The sequence below is a fragment of the Anabrus simplex genome, chromosome 7 (assembly GCF_040414725.1).
Source record: "Anabrus simplex isolate iqAnaSimp1 chromosome 7, ASM4041472v1, whole genome shotgun sequence".
Taxonomy (NCBI): domain Eukaryota; kingdom Metazoa; phylum Arthropoda; class Insecta; order Orthoptera; family Tettigoniidae; genus Anabrus; species Anabrus simplex.
The window spans coordinates 31,666,648-31,687,498 of record NC_090271.1 but is presented as its reverse complement, the minus strand read 5'-3'; the positions used below and the strand labels follow the sequence as shown (position 1 = coordinate 31,687,498).

The 20,851-nt window shown below is 43.9% G+C and overlaps 1 protein-coding gene across 1 annotated transcript in view; it reads left to right on the top strand.

Moving 5' to 3' along the window:
• Window positions 1-10,399, top strand: part of LOC136877219 (hemolymph lipopolysaccharide-binding protein) — a 94,553-nt gene extending 84,154 nt beyond the window's left edge. Inside the window, exon 5 of the mRNA XM_067151068.2 lies at window positions 10,121-10,399. Coding sequence (XP_067007169.2) covers window positions 10,121-10,296 — 176 coding nt within the window. The 3' untranslated portion in view covers window positions 10,297-10,399. The remainder of the gene's footprint in view (window positions 1-10,120) is intronic.
• The last annotated feature ends 10,452 nt before the right edge of the window (window positions 10,400-20,851 follow it).

The window sequence follows — 20,851 nt, the reverse complement described above, 5'->3', positions numbered from 1 at the left end:
ATTTTGAGTAGTAGGGCAATGGAGTTTAGCATAAGAGAGCACACCTAACCATATGGAGGATCCTAACCTCAGTTTTACGGCCGGATGCCTTCCCCTCACCAATTGCACAAGATGGCGGCTTTACACAGCTCCTTATGAGACGCCTTAAGGGCGCTTGTGCAAGATGGCTGCTGCTCTTAGGTGACGGCCAAGGGCGCTTGGGCAAGATGGCTGTTATCTAATTCTACAAGATGGCAGCTATACATAGACTTTTATGAGACGGCTTAAGGGCGCTTGCGCAAGATGGCTGAGATACATAGGCTCTTAAGAGACGACTTAAGGGCGCTTGCACAAGATGGCTGCTATACATAGGCTCTTATGAGACAAGCCTAGGGGCGCTTGCGCAAGATGGCGGCTATACGTAGATTCTTATGAGACGGCCTAGGGATGCTTGCGCGAGATGGTGGCTATACACAGGCTTTTATGGAGAAAGATGCCGGCCATGGGCGATTGCACAAGGTGGCGACTATACACAGGCTTATATGGAGAAAGCTAGCTTAGAGGCTACTGCACAAGATGGCGGCTGCTCCAATGAGACGTCTTAAGGGTGCTTGCGCAATATGGCGGCTATATAATTGGCTGTTATGAAGAAAGCTAGTTTAGAGGCTACTGCACAAGGTGGCTGCTATACATAGGCTCTTATGAGACAGCTTAAGGGCGCTTGCGCTAGATGGCTGCTATGTATAGCCTCTTATGAGACGGCGTATGGGCGATTGCACAAGATGGCGACTATACATGGGCTCTTATGGAGAAAGATGATGGCCATGGACGCTTGCGCAAGATGGTGGCTATACACAGGCTTATATGGAGAAAGCTAGCTTAGAGGCTTCTGTGCAAGATGGCGGCTATACAAGGCTATTATGAGGCTAACGCCTAGAAAGTGGGTCAGAGGTTACTATGCAACATGGCGGCTGCTCTTAGGAGACGGCTTGAGGGAGCTGGCGCAAGATGGCGCCTATACACAGGCTCTAATGGAGAAATCAAGCTCAGGGGGCTACTGCACAAGATGGCAGCTATACATAGGCTCTTATGGCCTCTTCCTCCTCCGAAGGGACACTGCCGCCCTCCTCTTCCTCTTCCGTACAGCAAAAGGGAAAAAGGGCACCTCTTCCTAGCCAAAGGGCAAATGGGCAAAAAGAACACCTCCTCCTCGTCTGTAGGGCAAAAGGGCTACTCTTCCTGGCAAAAGAGCAAAAGGGCACCTCATCCTAGCAAAAAGGCAAAAGGGCACCTCCTTATACCAAAAGGGCAAATGGGCTAAAATAACACTTCCTCCTCATCTGTAGGGCAAAAGTTCAAATGGGCTACTCTTCCCGGCAAAAGGGTAAAAGTGCTCCTTGGCAAAAGGGCACCTCCTCCTATCAAAAGGACAAATGGGCAAAAAGAACACTTCCTCCTCATCTGTAGGGCAAAAGGGCTACTCTTCCTGGCAAAAGGGGAAAAGGGCACCTCCTCTTAGCAACGGGGCAAATGGGAAAAAAGAACACTTCCTCCTCATCTGTAGGGCAAAAGGGCAAAAGGGCTACTCTTTCTGGCAGAAGGGCAAAAGGGCTCCTTCTCCTAGCAAAAGGGAAAAAGGGCTCTTCCTTATCTGTATGGCAAAAGAGCTCCTCCTCCTGGCAAAAGGGCTAAAGGGCTCTTCTTCCTCGCAAAAGGGCTCCTCCTCCTGGCAAAAGGGCAAAAGGACTCCACCTTACAGTTACTGAAGTTAGCTCCATTATCCTCTTACAGACATATGCTTTCCTGAATTGAACGTTACATTACAAACAAATATACTTACGTTATGTAGCGTTATCCTCGTCGCATAAGTTTTTCGATTGAGGAGAAAGCGGTAGGTGGAGGAGGCGGTAAGGAGAAGGTAATACTTTTTTCAGCATGCAAAATTATTGTATGATAAGCAAATGCTGTATCCGACAAGACAAAACAGGTTCAATCTAGTTACAGAATGCAATTGTAAAACTATAGAATTGACATGCTGTATATCTTTATCCGACAAGACAAAACATGTTGACTATTAAACAGAAAACTTGTATTGCTACTGTGCTATATTTTTCTATTCGTCAAGACAAGTTACAGTTAGCACACCGTGACCTTGGAATGACAAGGTTCTATCTGCCATTTCTATTATTTGGAGAAACTTGCAGTTGAAAATTCAAACCATCATAATTTTGTTCAGCTTTAACAAAAACACTTCAAATTTTCTGAATTACCTGATACACACAATAGACACAAATGCATTGTGTCAGAAAATCAATATCGTTTCGATTTTACCATAAACTGAAAGCGTAAAATTGCAGTTAGAACCTTGTCTGCTCAAGATAACGTTAAATCGTAAGTTGACAAGGTTCTATGTGCTCTTAGAACCTTTTCTTGTTACATTTCACAGGATTAAAACTTTATAATGCCTTGTTTGCTATCGTATACAATGGAATATTTCAGATAAAATTTGCATCTTCACCTGTTATTACATTTTATACGTTAAATATTTCAATTATTCATTGGGATGGAATAACTAAAATGAGAAAACCGGTTAATTAATCTCAGAAATTTCAACTTATTATATTTATTACAAAAAGTGTACAATATACCCTTGTTGTTGTTATTGTTTGAGTCATCAGTCCACAGACTGGTTTGATGCAGCCTTCCATACCACCCTATCCTGTGCTAACCTTTTCATTTCTACGTAACTATTGCATCCTACATCTGCTCTAATCTGCTTGTCATATTCATACCTTGGTCTACCCCTACCGTTCTTACCACCTACACTTCCTTCAAAAACCAACTGAACAAGTCCTGGGTGTCTTAAGATGTGTCCTATCATTCTATCTCTTCTCTTCGTCAAATTTAGCCAAATCGATCTTCTCTCACCAATTCGATTCAGTATCTCTTCATTCGTGATTCGATCTATCCATCTCACCTTCAGCATTCTTCTGTGACACCACATTTCAAAAGCTTCTATTCTCTTTCTTTCCGAGCTAGTTATCGTCCATGTTTCACTTCCATACAACACCACACTCCAGAAGAAAGTCTTCAGAAATATTTTTCTCATTCCTATATCAATGTTTGAAATAAGCAAATTTCTTTTCATAAGAAAGCTCTTCCTTGCTTGTGCTAGTCTGCATTTTAAGTCCTAGTTATTTCTGCCATCATTAGTTATTTTACTACCCAAGTAACAATATTCACTTCCTTTAAGACTTCATTTCCTAATCTAATATGTCCTGCATTACCTGCCTTCGTTCGACTGCATTCCATTACTTCTGTTTTGGACTTATTTATTTTCATCTTGTACTCCTTACCCAAGAAGTCGTCCGTACCATTCAGCAGCTTCTCGAGATCTTCTGCAGTCTCAGATAAAATAACAATATTATCGGCAAATCTTAAGGTTTTGATTTCCTCTCCTTGGATTGTGATTCCCTTTCCAAATTCCTCTTTGATTTCCTTTACTGCCTGTTGTATGTAAACATTGAAAAGGAGGGGAGACAAACTAGAAGACTTGCACCACTCCTTTCTGGATTGCTGCTTCTTTTTCAAAGCCCTCGAATCTTATGACTGCAGACTGAGTTTTATATAGATTGTAGATAATTCTTCGTTCTCGCTATCTGATCCCAATCACCTTCAGAATCTTAAATAGTTTGGTGCAATCAACATTATCTAATGCCTTTTCTAGATCTACGAATGGCATGTACGTGGGTTGTCCTCCTTATTCGATCCTCTAGGATCTTCAGGTAGACAACCCGTGGCTGAGAATCAGGAGAGTGGCTGAGCACAAACTGAACTTCATGTAGTACCTGACTAAATGTTATAGAACTCACTTTTGTGAAGGGAATCAATTTGTAGTTCAGAAGCTTCGCAGGGGCACCAAAGTCTTTAAAATTAGTGTCCTTCATTTGCACAATCTTGTAAGGTCTTGTTCTATTGATGCCTTTCTAAATTCTGATTAGTCCTAAGGGAGAGAAAAATTCATTAACCCGCATTGCTTTTTCAATGCAACTATGTACGTTGTCTACTTCCTGAATACACGAGTGACCTGGAGTGGAATATTTCATTGTGATGCGCTTCACATCATTGTTGTCTCTCAAAAAATCTAACACAACAAACGAAATATTCGCATTCCTATTCTGCGGAACACACGAGTCGCTCCATGCTATCAGTTCATCAATATTGTTCTCTACAATTACTCTATCCAGTACTACCCTGCATGCACTGGCGATATCATTTCCTGTTCTTCCTGATTGTACATCAGTCCAGAGAGCGCAGTAAACTTGTCTTGTTGTTGACAAAATAACGGTCAAATTATACGTGTTCAATTTTCTTCTATAAAAGAAAGAATTTATTTCTGCCCTAGGACAAGCAATCACATTCTGTAGATCAAAACTTAATACAAGTATATCCTTGTTTTTTCTGTCTCTATCTCTTTCAGCTCGAGACAGAGTTCTATTCAGGAAATGCTCTTCGTATTCTGTTTTCTGCTGCTCAGTTGTTATATGCTGACCCTCCGAAACTTTATAAGCTTCACACACATCGCAGCGATCATTCTTCGGCTTGTGAAAGTCTAGATTGTACTCCGTAACTAAGATACGCCTATACAAGCTTTGCTTCGTGGATTGCGGGTATGGTGATTTTGCAGATGTGATTGGATGAAAATATTATAAACTGTGTTTCTATTGGATCGCTGGCTAACGAACAGCCAATCACTGCTTTAAGCTCACATGCAACAAGGAAGTAAAATTGACAAGGGTGTATCTGCTAGCCAGGAAAAAGGTGGAACAAAACAAGGTTCTATCTGCTCCACACTCGCAGATAGAACCTTGTCTTGTTTAAGTGTGATTATACAGTCTGCAGATAGAACTTTGTCACACTCGTAGTTTCCACATTTTCTCACAGATTGCATCATAGTGCTTGTTTTCGAATAGAACACGTCAAATGGAACCCTGTAGTGTAAAAATATGACTTTCACAAATTTTGTCAGATAGAACCTTGTCATTCTAAGGTCGCGACACACTAGAACTGATTGTAGAACAAGAAGAAACATCTTAGCTATCAGTGTTCAGAACAGAAAAACTTATAACGCAAAACATTATAAGATAAGTCTCTCTGTTGATACAATCGTACTCTTATGAAATCCGCGTGCACACATAGAATTGCAAATTGCAACTTTTTCTCAATAACTGCAGACAAAATGATTTTACTACTTAGCAGGGGATACCTTTGTCCTAAGGAGATAACTTTTTCGGCGATTCCAACACATTCAACAGAAAAAATCTGTATAGATTTCGAACTCTGATTCAGTTACAATAGGAGAAACATAGACTCAAATCCTGTCCACTTATCGCAAACACGGAAAGTGAAATTAAACAGAACGCTAGTGCTATAAGTAATACGCTGCTTACATTTAAGCCCCTAGCAGTCGAACAAGTTATCGCATAAACATGTAACATGAAATATCGGTTCGGAAACATATTGTTTCAATCTGTTGACATGGGCTATAAGCATGTAGCTCATGCGGAAAGTGAAAATTAAACAGAACGCCTAGTGCTATAAGAAATACACTGGTTACATTTAAGCCCTTAGCAGTAGAATAAATTATCGGATAAACTTGAAATTTCAGTTCGGAAACATATTATTTCAATCTGTTGACATGGGTTACAAGCATGTAGCTTGCGCAGGAGAGGGCTACTATGCAAGATGATTGCACTATGCGGAGCCGAAAAATAATTTCGAGCTACACATATGATAGGGAATGGAACTCATGGGACACATTTTATTAGTAGGGCAAAAGGGCAAATGGATTCCTCCTCCTCCTCTTCCTTCTCCTCCACAACGCGCCCTCCACCTCCTAGGGCTAAGTGGCTAAAGGGCTAATGGGATAATGGGCTAAAAGGCTAAAGGGTTAATGGGCTTAAGGGCTAAAGTTCTAAAGGGCTAGTTGGCTAAAGGGCTAATGGGCTAAAGGGCTCCTCCTCTTCTTACCGCGCCCTCCTCCTAGGGCTAAGTAGCTAAAGGGCTAATGGACTAAAGGGCAAAAGGGCTCCTAGTCCTCCACCTCACTACGCCCTCCTCCTCCTAGGAGTTAGCAGAAGTGGTACACTTTTAACAGCAGCAACACCCTCATCGATTGTTATCTGCAAGAACGCTTCTACTTTGTTAGGTGCAGCAAATTACACTCTATTGGTAAACAGTTTTGTGTTCAGAACCGAAGAAATTTATGCCACACATAACAGGGAATGGAACCTAGGGGTCACGTCTTATCAGAATTACATAATAAAGAATAAAATCCCCGACATATTAGTGGTACAATGAGTTGCGTTTTTCTAACAGAAATCATTATCTCCTTGATAGTTTTTAGTGTTTGGAACACTGAACTTTTCAAGATGGCAGCAGTGAGGTTAGCGATGTTCTGTTATTGACCGAAATAAAAAAAGAAATATCACAGTCACCATTCGTGGTGATTATTATTGATGAAACTACTGATATTTCTACGTATTCCCAACTTTCAACTGTTGTTAGGTACACATCTGCTGATGGAGGACTACAGGAGCGATTTCTTGGATTTACCGACGAAAGCACCGATCGCAGTGCTCCTGCTCTTTCAGATCACGTGTTCCACATAATGGACAAGTTCAACTGTGGTTCTAAACTAGTCGTTCAATGTTACGATGAAGCCGCAGTGATGTCTGGAGATCTCAGTGGTTAACAGCAAAGAGTGAAAGACATAAATCCCGACGTTATATTCATACTTTGTTTTGCTCACAGACTGAACTTTGTCTTTACACAGACAACTTCTGGTATAAAGGAATGTAAAATATTCTTCATGACTCTGAATAGCCCGGCCTCTTTCTTTTCTAATTAGACGAGGAAAATTGCTGCATTAGATAAAGAAGTCAAGAAAAGATTTTATAAAGTGTATCCAGCACGATGGAATTACAACGGAAGACTTGTAACAGTTCGTGAACAAAAAGAAAAATTAGTTCACTTGTTCTAGAATATCCTTGATAATCCAGAGCAATGGGATAATCAAACGTATCACGAAGCTCGAGGTTTTAACAGTGTTCTCAGAATTCCAGTTCAATTTCATTTTATTCGTTTTCAGCGTGATATTTTGCTTAACGGATTCACTCTTAGAAATTCTTCAAACGAAAGCATTGGATGTAAATTTCTGTATTTCCAAAGTAGAGGAAACACAAAGTATCATTCAAGGAAAAAGAAATTAATTTGAAAGAGTATTGAACAAATGTCAAGAGAGCTACGAGCTGCCAAAGAAGAGGCAACGTCAAAATGAAACCTGCGACATAAATTCACACTACCGTCGCATATATTGCGAGATATATGGCAATACCCAGCTAGAAGTTTGGGTCCAAGCACTCGAGAAATTAACATATGTACAGTTAAATCAAAAGAACACGAAGAAAAGTTTTCGTGAAGCAGCATTCTGTTCTTTGAAACAAAGTTACGGTCAGCATTCTGACTTCGCTCGTCTCAGAAGCGAGCTCAGTGTAGCTTATTCCTCCGATGAGTATCTTGCGATAGAAGTTCTAAAACCCTTGTTTTATTTAAAAAGTAGTGGATTGTAATCTTCTGCCTTTTTTGAACTGTTTAATTTATGTGCGTTGATTTCAACTATCCCAGTGCCCAGTGCTAGTGCCGAACGTTCATTTTCGGCACCTCGAAGAATCCACACCTCCTGCAGAAACACACAGGGACAACAAAGACTCTCGAACTTGTCTCTACTGTCGATTAAGAAGACGTTACTAAAAGTGAAGTCATCGAAGAATTCTACAGTCTTGTCATAGAAGAATTCGTCAAGAAGGAGAGGTGGATGGAATTAACATTTAAATAGCACAAGACTATATGAGTTATTATACACTGACTGACTGACAGAGCAAATGCAACACCAAGAAGGAGTGGTCAGAACTTTATGCCAATTGCAGGGTAGACTGACGTCACTGAGGTATGCTCATGATGTGAAATGCGCCGCTGTGCTGTGCACGTAGCGAACGATAAATGGGACACGGCGTTGGCGAATGGCCCACTTCGTACCGTGATTTCTCAGCCGACAGTCATTGTAGAACGTGTTGTCGTGTGCCACAGGACACGTGTATAGCTAAGAATGCCAGGCCGCCGTCAACGGAGGCATTTCCAGCAGACAGACGACTTTACGAGGGGTATGGTGATCGGGCTGAGAAGGGCAGGTTGGTCGCTTCGTCAAATCGCAGCCGATACCCATAGGGATGCGTCCACGGTGCAGCGCCTGTGGCGAAGATGGTTGGCGCAGGGACATGTGGCACGTGCGAGGGGTCCAGGCGCAGCCCGAGTGACGTCAGCACGCGAGGATCGGCGCATCCGCCGCCAAGCGGTGGCAGCCCCGCACGCCACGTCAACCGCCATTCTTCAGCATGTGCAAGACACCCTGGCTGTTCCAATATCGACCAGAACAATTTCCCGTCGATTGGTTGAAGGAGGCCTGCACTCCCGGCGTCCACTCAGAAGACTACCATTGACTCCACAGCATAGACGTGCACGCCTGGCATGGTGCCGGGCTAGAGCGACTTGGATGAGGGAATGGCGGAACGTCGTGTTCTCCGATGAGTCACGCTTCTGTTCTGTCAGTGATGTCACCGCAGACGAGTGTGGCATCGGCGTGGAGAAAGGTCAAATCCGGCAGTAACTGTGGAGCGCCCTACCGCTAGACAACGCTGCATCATGGTTTGGGGCGCTATTGCGTATGATTCCACGTCACCTCTAGTGCGTATTCAAGGCACGTTAAATGCCCACCGCTACGTGCAGCATGTGCTGCGGCCGGTGGCACTCCCGTACCTTCAGGGGCTGCCCAATGCTCTGTTTCAGCAGGACAATGCCCGCCCACACACTGCTCGCATCTCCCAACAGGCTCTACGAGGTGTACAGATGCTTCCGAGGCCAGCGTACTCTCCGGATCTCTCACCAATCGAACACGTGTGGGATCTCATTGTTCGCCGTTTGCAAACTCTGCCCCAGCCTCGTACGGACGACCAACTGTGGCAAATGGTTGACAGAGAATGGAGAACCATCCCTCAGGACACCATCCGCACTCTTATTGACTCTGTACCTCGACGTGTTTCTGTGTGCATCGCCGCTCGCGGTGGTCCTACATCCTACTGAGTCGATGCCGTGCGCATTGTGTAACCTGCATATCGGTTTGAAATAAACATCAATTATTCGTCCGTGCCGTCTCTGTTTTTTCCCCAACTTTCATCCCTTTCGAACCGCTCCTTCTTGGTGTTGCATTTGCTCTGTCAGTCAGTGTATCTTCTTAGCGTACGATATGTGCTTCCCTTACTGTAAAAGTTACGTGCCGCCACTGGTATTGGCACTTTACTACCCTATCATAAACGAAGCTCCATTACAGGATATCTTGCCGAAACCGCTCCACACCAATTGTTCGCTTCTCGTGAGAACCGACGCTTCAAGATAAAGGCGAATCAAATTTTGTGAGATGGAGAAAGGAAACGGGAAATAGGAGACAATGTTTCAAAACACACACCCCTACTTAGAAAGATGCCAGTACAGAGAGTTCTGGTTTATGTTCAACCAACCCAAAATCGCCATTTACATCAGGTGATAGGACGGACATTATCAAGATTTAGTAAATTTCATCTTACGAGAAAATTTAGAGTTGAATTCCAGTACTCTGAACGTTTAGAAGTATTATTAAACTGCTCGGACAAGTCAAGTGCAAATCTAACGCCGGGGTAAATATTAAATACGAGTAACCGCGTAAATTAGATTGCGAGTTCAGCGGGTTCGGTGCGAAGAGAAATGTAGACTCCAAGAAACCCAAGCAACTATAAAGGAGAAGAACAACAGCCTACCGCTCTCGGCCATTCACCGTGTGTCATCAGCTCTGAGTCGATCATCAGAATTCAGTAGCTCAGTCGTCGCAGCTCTAATTTATCAATTTAACCACGGTGTCAGGCCATACAGACTTGACGCCTCAACCATCATGGCCACCGGGTGGTCATCGAGCATGAATATTACGTATGCAGACAGAATTGTAATTGTGTTTATATAGGGACGATGGTGACAAATTGCTCGTTTGTTTCAGGTGAGAACATTGTGGATGCAGGTTTTGCCAAGTGGAACACCAATGAGCCCAACAACTACGGTGCCAATGCAACCCACCCCGGACAAGACTGCGGCGCTCTTGAGAAGGCCAGTGGATTGTTGGATGATGGCACTTGCTTTCACAAATTCGCCTTCTTTTGTGAACAAGAACTGTAGCTTATGTTTGTACTTCTTGGAACTGCAGGTGTAAACAATACTAGAAATTTGGTTGTCGCGCCAATACATACTGTAGATCAGAAATAAAGGAGCTTGCATTTAAGAGCAGAAGTTCTGTAACCTGTCAGTATCACTGGTCGCAATATGCCCTTGCAACAAAACGAAGACATCACAATTCCCGCTCCTCCCTCTCCACACACAGGATGCACTGCAGTACAACCCCTGTAGCAGCAGGTTATTTGCCCTTTAACTCCTGCTTGGTACCGTATTGTTAAAATTATTTATTTCTGTGTGATGTCTCCTATATAAATGTTTGTTTTCAAGCCTTCAAATAATTTAATGGTGGTGATTATTGTTTCAAGAGGAAGTACAACTAGGCAATCATCCTCTCTGAACAAATTAGTGGAAAAGGAATTGAAAATAAAATAAAATAAACGTAGTACAAAATAAAACAAAAATATTGAATTGGGCCAAAAAATTACTAACGACTCAAAAGGGAACGTGCGTTCTCTGAGTAACAGTACACTTGTAATTAAAACACCCTTGATTAATCCACTGTAGCACATAAAGCAGATGACAAGATCAGCAGCAGTCGCGTCGTCGGCTAGTATGCGTTCGAGTTTTTCCTGCAGGCCGAAGCTCCGCCTTTGGCGTAGAGTCCGTAGATCGTTCATCGCCCATTTCTAACCTTCTCTCCGTGAAGGCAGGAAAGAGGACCGACACACAGTAGTTGTCTTTTTAATTGCTCTCAGCTTGTTGAGAGTTCGGATACATAGCCACTCTGATTCCCAGGACGCCAAGACGGTTCGACGTATCTGAGAACAAACACCTTTAGCAGGCACATTGGCAAGTCTTGGAGGTAAAAGAACCGCTTCCTTTGCAGCTTCATCCGCAAGTTGGTTTCCCGCAATCCCAACGTGGCTTGGAAGCCACTCGAAAGTGATTTTGGTGCCAACATCACTTAACCTGGCTAGAAGGTCATGAAACTGGTGCACCAGTGGGTGTTGCTAGAAACAGGTTTCAGTAGACTGCAGAGAGCTTAAAGAGTCGGTACACATAAGAAAGTGGCTTCTTTCGTCACCCAGTGCAAACTGCAGAGCTCCTAAGACGGCGTAAAACTCTGCAGTATACACGCTTCATACACTAGGAAGTGAGATATTCGTGCTCATATCATCGGTGACGAAAGAGCAACCAACATTATCTCCAATTTTAGAACCATCCGTGAAGATATGTTCGCGACCGGATATTGGTGAACGAAGTCCTGGAAATACCTCCGATAAACGGAGGAAACCGTGTTCACGTTGGGTCCACGGAGTAGATCTAGACGTACATTCGGTCGCGAAACTAACCAATGAGGTACCTCGGTAAAAGATTTTCGAGACAACCACCGATATCTATATTTAAGTCACGACACAAGTTATCAATTCGTAACCCGACCGGCCGTGTGGCATTCGGCCGATCTCGGTACCTGTGGTGTTATTGGGTACTAAAGATGTATTAATAGCTTGGATGTAGCGGTATTTCACGAATATTAGCAGCGTACGTGAGGAGTAACTGCTGCCTCCTTATCCCTAAAGATGGAACTCCCGCTTAAGCGTTTAGGCAGGGAATGGGGCTAGTACCGAAAGCTCCCGTTGCCAGCCTAACTCCACTATGGTGAATACTGTCAAAAAGGCTCAGCGTAGACTTTGATGCTGAGCCATAAGCCGCACTTCCATAGTCAATTCACGGGAGGGTTGTAGCCGTGTAAAATGGTAGCAGCACTGCACGTTCAGTCCCCCATGAAGTGCTGCTGAGAAACTTGAGCATGTTAAGTCTCTTCATCCAAGCAACCTCCAGCTGACGGATGTGGGACTCCCACGTTAGTCTCTTATCAAAATGGAGTCACAGGAATCTGCAGGTGTCTACCACTGGTAGGACACTGTTTCGCAAGCAGAGCTCTGGTTCATGATACACAAACCGACGTCAACAGAAGTGTACAACTGATGTTTTCGCCGCTAAAAAGCGAAAAATATGTTGCAAGGCCCATCTGTCAGCACAGTCAGCTTGCTGTAGCTGTCCCTCAGCAAACGCCACACTTCCAGAGCTGTAATGTAGAGGTAAATCGTCTACATACAGCGATGGAACGACTGTGGGCCGAGCAGCTGCAACTATGCCGTTGATGGCGATTTTGAACAGCGTGACACTCAGTACAGATCCCTGTGGTACTCCATTTTCTCGAACGTAATATTGAGAAAATGCATTCCCTACTTGGAATCTAAAGAGCCGGAGGGACATGAAGTTCTCAATAAACGTTGGCAAATTTCCCCGAAATCCCCACTGGTGTAATGTGGAGAGAATGTCATATCGCTAGGTAGTATCGTAAGCTTTCTCCAGGTCAAAAAACACGGCGACTAGATGCTCCTTCCGGAGAAAGGCCCCTGAATGGCGCTTTCCAGTCTAACCAGATGATTAGTGGCAGACCGATGAGAGCGAAAGGCACACTGGTAGTTAGACAAGAGACCTTCCTTTTCCATGGCCCACATAAGACGCCGGTTTACCATCCTTTCAAATAGATTATAAAGGACACTTTGAAGGCACATTGGCCCATAACTATCCAGGAGTGTTGGATCTTTACCTGACTTGGGAATTGGTATCACAATTCCCTCACGCCATTATTGAGACGGAAACACACACTCACTTCATATTCTGTTGAATAAGGTGAGAGTATCCTTAAGACATCTGTCACTCAAATGTTTCAGCATTTGATTGTGGATATTGTGCGCTCCAGGAGCCGTGTCTCTGCATAGTCAGAGTACATTCCACAACTTCACAACTCCGAGAAAGACACGTTGTAGGGATGCGAAGCACTAGAAGCGAAAGAGAGATAGTGTGCCTCTGCTTTGCGCTTAATTGGTAGAAATACAGAGTTGTATCTCCCAGACCTGGACGTATCTTTGAAATGTGACGTGATGTGGTCTGCATTGACTGGAGGAATCGTAACTATATCTTCATTAATGGAGATTCCGGGGACTGAGGGCACAATGTGTACTCTGATAATACGGCGGAGTTTTGTCCACACTTCTGATAACGGAGTATGTGCCGTCATGGAAGACACATACTTATCCCACGTACCTTTGTTACTTTCTCGAATCAAAAAGTGGGCATTTGGGCACAGACGCTTAAGTGTGATATGATTGGTCATCGTGGGATTCAGACGATAACGTTTAAAAGCCCATCGGCGATCACGTATGGCCGCTGCAATTACGTCGATCCACCATGGGACCTGTTTCCGTCAAGGAGTATCGGACGAGGAAGAAACTGTTTCCTCTGCAGCAGCTAGAATTCCAGTAGTAATGGAAGAAACGTATTCGTCAACAGACCCCAGCATATCATCGTCCGCCATCACTGCGAGTTTGGAAAATTCTGGCCAATTGGCCCACCGAAGTAACCAGCGCTTGGGTACTTCGGACTGTCTTTGATTCAAGAGAGATAGAATAATCGGAAAATGGTCACTATCACACATATCATTGTGTACTTACCACCGAAGCAGGGGAACTAGCGCACGGCTACACATAGGGACATCCAGGCGTGAGAATGTGCCATGTGCGCTGCTGAAATGTGTCGGCTGCCTTGTGTTTAGCACGCAAAGATGAACAGTTTGATCAATAGCTCGAGCATCATCCCCCAGCACAGGAAGACGGAGAACCTCAGGGTGTGTTACGGGCATTCACGTCTCTCAGCACGAGGAAAGGGGGAGGTAACTGAGCGATCAAGTTATAAAGTGCATGTATTTCAAGATCGTAACCGGTAGAATGTACAAGATGCACTCTGTTGTCATTGCTCGCAACGAAGCGCGAAATTTAACTGCATCTAGCTGAGTACGGTGCAGAACTTCTTTGCTGAAGATGTCGGGGCGAACTTGGGTACAAACTCCCGCAGTCACCGCGCCATCCACAGCTTTAGAATAAAGACGATATCCTTTCATAGTCGTGTCGTATCCAGGTCTGTAGACAGATTATGGAGGCCGCAGAGACAGTTGTAAGTTGACGTATCTCAGCTAGTCGATAGTGATAACTATAGTGCCATTGTGTGGATTGGTAGCGTAACGAAATTAAGACAACTGCAAGCCCTTCTTTTGGTCAACTACCTTCCATTTACCGCCTATTTTTTCGTTTTCTAATTTTTCATCGTCACCATCAACGGCAATTTGTGCTTCGGTCTCCATTGTCTCCTCGGTTGAGGGTGCCTTGGAGACTGAACACTCCATAGATGGTGAACTATTAAGTGTGTAGCGGTGGGCCTTCTTTCAGGGAGAACAGGGTTCCCCAGAAAGAGACCGGAGAGGAGGCCGTCCGGGCCTCTCACTCTTGTCCACCGTTTCTTTAATCTTCGGAAGAGAGCCATCAGATGGATTGCCGGTCTTCCTAGGGAACCCTGTGACCCAAAGTGGGGTTGGAGAAGGCTTATTCTGCAATTTTTAGGGAAGCGCTGGCGATTCCCCTTCTCCTCTTTTATTATAATCTGGTTTGGGTAGAAGGGATGGAATTTCCAGCCCTATTTGGGGAAGTCTGTTCTCCCACCTTGGTAGGGGAGGACTTCCCAACCGAATGTGCCTGGGCAGGCAACGTTGGCAATGACGCTCTTGGTTTCACGCAAGGTACGAGAACCTTCTCGGGACCATCTGTACTTGTTGTGGCAATACTATTCTCGTGAGTGGTTGTTGGAGCTTGCCTTTCTAAACTAGTTATTGCACGTTTGAAGCTTTGTGGTGTGATCCGTACATTCCCGACATTTTCAGCGAAGGAGATGGAGAACTCAGGAGCAGTCATAGTTTTAAAGTTTCTCCGGGCATTTGGATAGGAAAGCTTATCCATTATTTTTATCTCCTGGATCTTATGCCGCACCTCATTACCTCCATATGCTGCTTTTGTATTTTACAGATGTCTCATTCTTTACGATATTATAGGTCAGTCAGTTTTGATGCTTAGTATTCTCTATGCCAGACTTGACGTGAAGTTCGTCCCGATTAGACAGATGGCACCTCATGTAACAGAGAATTGCCAAACAATTTCTTTCTAGCTTACCTTTGACTCGAGTTATCTCTGGTCGTCCGACAATAATAAGTTTGGAGAAAAGATGGAGACGTTGACCTGCCAGATGGCTTTCGTCTCATACAAATGGCATTATAAAAGATTTAAACGTTATTTTGAAATACTCTCTATGCTTAGAGTTGTGAATATGACTATTTCAATTTTGAAGTACTTATTCTACTTATCTTTTCTTGGCTTGCCATAGTTATGCTAGTTTGTTTACTGAGAGATCCCTTGTTTAATGTATTATTCTTTGTAATTTTGCTGCAGACTTATTTCACTGTCCTTCCTTTCTTTTAATGTCTGTTTATGTGTACTCGTTCCTGCAATAGAGCGAAAGGAGTTTCCGATCGGATTATTTTGTGTCTGTGATGAGTTTGCTTGTTGTTTTGATCAGAGAACTTTAAATTCTCTGTATCTTTGACGTTTTGGCTGAAGGTTATGTTCTGCTTTATGGTTTAAGGCTGATACCGTACGATTCAACTTCACCCAAGTGTGCGATATGAATACGTGTTGTGCGGCGTGCAAGTTATTTGCGTTACGTGTTTAGACTGGGTGGGCCAGTCTTCTTTGCTGCTACCCAGGTTTTTTGATCTGTGCACTCAGGCCAAGATCATGAGTCGTTGACTGAATCATGTCATGCTGTTATGGTTTATGTCTTAACGTGTCTTGCTATTTTATTTTTATACCGTCTGTTTCACATGTTTGGTCTCTGAGTGTGTGTGTGGGTGTGGAGTGGTTATGGGACATGTGTTAATTTTCAGTATCTTATGGATATTTGTTTTTGTCACTATTCTTATTTTATCTCGCTATTGTTTCCGGCTTCCTCAGCCGATTAATATGTTTATTTCGGGATTTTGCTCTCATTTGACTCTTTTTCTGACTCGTGTTTATTTGTTTCTTTAACTATGGCAACTCCATTCTTACTCTATTGTATTCCATATTTGTTTTACTTTTCTGCCAGTCTTGATTCACTAGCGTCTTTGATTTATGGGAATGCAATCTCTATGGGGAGTGTCGGAAGCCAAATTATTTAAAAAATTGGGAGCTGTTGGATTTTATTTCACCTCAAGATAGTGAATGGTCCCCTTTTAAGAAAGAAATACTTAGGATCAGATACAAAGAAAACAGACTGATAAGTCAATGATTTTTACTGTGGTTGGAGTATCGTCACACATTATGAATGTGAGTATTTGACTACCTGTATCCCCATTAATTTGTTTTAATGCTAATCTTCAACGGTTTCACTTTGTTTTATGCTAATAAACTTAATTCATTTAATTTGACATCTGCTCTACCTTACTGTCTCTCTGTTTTGGGGACATGACTTTTAAACTTTGTTCACTAGTCTAAGAGGACAGGATGAGCTTCTGGCGGTTTTTAGCCATTTTCGACCGATATAAGTAGGTATCACAATCTTATTCTCCTCCTTGAACGTTGGGCATTCTTTGGATATCGGAGCATGCACGCCAGTGCAATTGACGCACATTTGCGGTGGCATACACTCAACATCAGCATGCTCACGTTTTCCACACATAGCTGAGGTTGACAAACCACAACAACGCAATAAGGTGTGGCCAAACTTTTGACAGTTATAACACCTCATTGGTGCTGGAATGTATGGGCGTACAGTTAAATGGTACATCGCGACTTTAATACGTTCAGGGAGTGATTGGGCGTCAAAGGTCAAGATGGAAGCGCCCGTATCGAGCATCCTATCACCGACACGCCTCTTTAATCTCCGTACGTCGGTAACGCCCCGACGTGTAAGATTTCGAATGTTACCGTCATCGGAAGCCCTTGTCAAATCCCTGTGGAAAATAACCCCTTTGCAGGAGTTAAGGGATGTGTGCTTCTCGATTTTAACTGTCACATTGTCGAACATTTTAGCCTCAAGAAGCCGTCGACACTGTTCACCCATGGATGTCTTTATTAGCACAGAGGCATCACGAAGCTTACGCATTTCATCAACTTCACCACGAACAATATCTTCAATTGCATTGCTAATCATGAATGGGCATTCTTCTAAAAAACTCTGACCATCGAACCTGGAGGCGACTAGGAATCGAAGGAGCAGTTCATCACATTCATCTTTTAATGCCAGAGGCGTACCTCTTTTCCTTTTTCGCACTTTACTAGACGCAGTTTTTTGGAGGGTGCCATCCTCTTTCGTATTAGAAAAACCAAAATAAAATTTGTCCCACGAGTACCCGGGATGTAAAAGGTCGACCTTCGGCAGAGCCCTGACGTACCAAAGGCAATGCTATATACTCCAGAGGGCGCCCGGTATCTGGAGGGGTTCTCTGAGAACTACTCGCCCAGTTGCCATTCATCATCTCGTCATGACCCGAAACTTGTGATTGGGGAGGATAAATCCTCCTTACTCAACTTTTCCACCCGAGGCAGAGAGGGTGGCTAGATAGGACGAGGAATGAAATTTAAGAAGATGAGAATAGAAGGGTAGAAATAGATATGAAAATAAAGAGCACAGGCACCTCTCAGGCAACTCGGGAGACACCTTGTTAGTCTGGCCCTACACCGAGGCCAGTCCATCATGGCTAACCCTGAGCTGGCACAGCCATCGGGATTAACAAGCACACAAGCCCCCATACCGACGTCAAGGTCATGGTTCCCCTAGAGGGGGTATGAATCGAAAGCCTCAACGCTGACCATTCAGGCAATGTGTCGGACATGGGTCATTGAAACATACATACCTTAATTTGTACTTGCCTGTTTTGCAGGAAATGTCATTATTATATGGGCACTGCCCACCTCTGTGGTGTAGTGATTAGTGTGATTAGCTGCCAACCCCGAAGGCACGGGTTCTATTTCCGGCTCTGCCACGAAATTGGAAAAGTGGTACGAGGATTGGAACCGCATCCACTCAGCCTAGGGAGATCAGCTGAGTAGAGGGAGTTTCGATTCCCTCCTCCGCCATCCTCGGATTGGTTTTCCGTGGTTTCTCACTTCACCTCGCATATGCCGGGATGCTACTTAACTTAAGGCCACGGCAAATTCCTTCAAACTTCCTTGTCTGTCCCTTCGAATCTTCTTATCCCCCTACAATGCCCCTTGAGGCTGTAGAGGTGGGATCCCTCGCTCAGTCCGAGGAAAACCAACCCTTGAGGGTAAACGGATTAAGAAAGAAAGAAAGAAATAAATAAAGAAAGAAATTATATAGACACTTCTGAAATGAAATATACAAACTTCGTTCAGTGGTGGTGGTGATTATTGTTTTAAGCGGAAGTACAACTAAGCAACCATCCATCCTCTACAGTATATAACACTAATCAGGGAGAAAACTGGAAGGGGTCCGACACTTCGAACAATGAAGGTATCGGCCAAGGAAAGACAAGGGCCACAAAGGGCGGAGAATTAAAGACTCCCTAGGCGGTGATGATGGTGGTTGTGATTTTTGTTTTAAGAGGAAGTACAACGAGGTAATCATCCTCTCTGAACAAATTAGTGGAAAAGAAATTTAAAATCAAATCAAAATTATTTATTCAATAAAGGAATTTGGAAACGCAGTACAAAATAGAATAAAAGTTTATTGAATTAGGCCGAAAAATTACTAACAAATCGAAACGAAACTGCGATCCCTGAGTAACAGTACACTTGTAATTTGTATACACTTGATTAATCCACTGTCGCACATAAAGCGGATGACGAGATCAGCAGTAGTCGCTGCATCGGCTAGTATGCGTTCGAGTGTCTCCTGCAGACCGAGGCTCCATCTTAGGCCAGAGAGATCGGCGCACTCTGTGAGGCTGTGGGCCACGGCGAAGTCGGTACCACAAGAACATACTGGGGGGTCTTCCCTCTTTAGGAGATAAGAGTGCGTAGATCGTAAATGACCTATCCTCAGCCTACACAATACTATGACCTCTCCTCGTGAAGGTCGGAAAAAGGACCACCACACGGTAGTTGTCTTCTTAATAGCTCTCAGTTTGTTGAAAGTTCGGATAGCTAGCCGCTCCGATTCCCAGGACGCCAAACTGGTTCGACGATTCCCTAGGCTTCGGAACCTAACACCAAGGGAGGTCGGATAGGATAGATGAAAGTGAGGAGCCTGGCACAAGTAAGAGGACTCAGCTAAGGGGCACGTGGTCGCCAACTCACGCTCCAAAGTTCAGAGCCCCTGGGGCTCCTTTTAATCGATTCTTGCTACAGGCAGAGGATACCATGTGTGTTATTCTACCGCCTGCACCCACTGGGAGGGTAAGGTTTACACAACCTATGTAAGTCACTGAGCAGGCTTAGATAAAATTTGCATTTGTTATGTTACGAAGGTATGTGCCTATTCAGTGATAAATAGGAGATCATGTATCCTCCAGTAGTATACTCCTCATTCTCAACCGTGTGTGTGAGGATGTCAGGTGGTGATTATTGTTTTGAGAGGAAATACAACTAGGCAACCATCCTCTATATAACACTAATCAGAGGGAAAAATGGAAGGGATCCGACACTTCGAAAAATGAATGTATCGGCCAAAGGAAGACAAGGGCCACGAAGGGCCTGAAAATGAAAGACTCCCTAGGCCTCCATACGTAATACCGTCGGGGTCTGAAAAGAACGAGAGTTGACCAAGGGAGGTCGGATAGGATAGATGAAAGTGAGGAGCCTGGCACAAGTAAGTGGAAGCAATGCCAGGACCCAGCTAAGTGCCCCGAGGTCGCCAACCCACGCTCCAAAGTTCAGAGCCCCTGGGGCCCCTTTTAGTCGCCTCTCACGACAGGCAGGGGATACCGTGGGTGTTATCCTACCGCCCCCACCCACAGGGGGATGTGAGGATGTTAGCAAATTTTATTCAATCTCTGTAATTAACAGTCTTCTCAGGAGACGAGTGATATAAAGTGTTAAGAACACAGAACTCGCAGTTTTTCAAATTAACTTCATGATAATGTGGTTTAGAACGAAGGAAATTTTAAAATTGTGTTTTTTTTACGATTCATCAAGTACGGTATCTAAGCTATGATGTATATTTCGCATAGTATAAGGTATTCAATTTTCCCATTATTGGATATGCTGCAGTAGTAGGGCAATAGCGGTCCCACAGCGGGTCAATCAGAGGCCGCGCTGGGGGTCACGTAACTGCTGCGTCAGCAACGAGTAGTGTAACAATGCCGATTACCGACTAAGTTCATTAAACCCTAGTATAGTAGGTGTACAATGCTAATTTATGGATTTTTGCATCAAAGAGCGAGCCTAACTTTACAGTTGCCATCTTGAGGGGCCTAGCTACACTTTAACGGCTAGTTGCCCTTCCCGACGCCTAAGAGAGCAAGGGGCCTTACCTTAGTTCTACGGCTAGATGCCCTTCTCGAGTGGACAGTCGTTATCTTGAAGGTGCATAACATTACAGCACGTAGTTTTACAGCGAGATGTCCTTCCCAACGCTATCTTGAGTAGTAGAACAATAATGATTCTCCTGACGTTGTTTTAAATAGTAGGGCAATGGGGATTGACTTAAGTAGGCACATGGA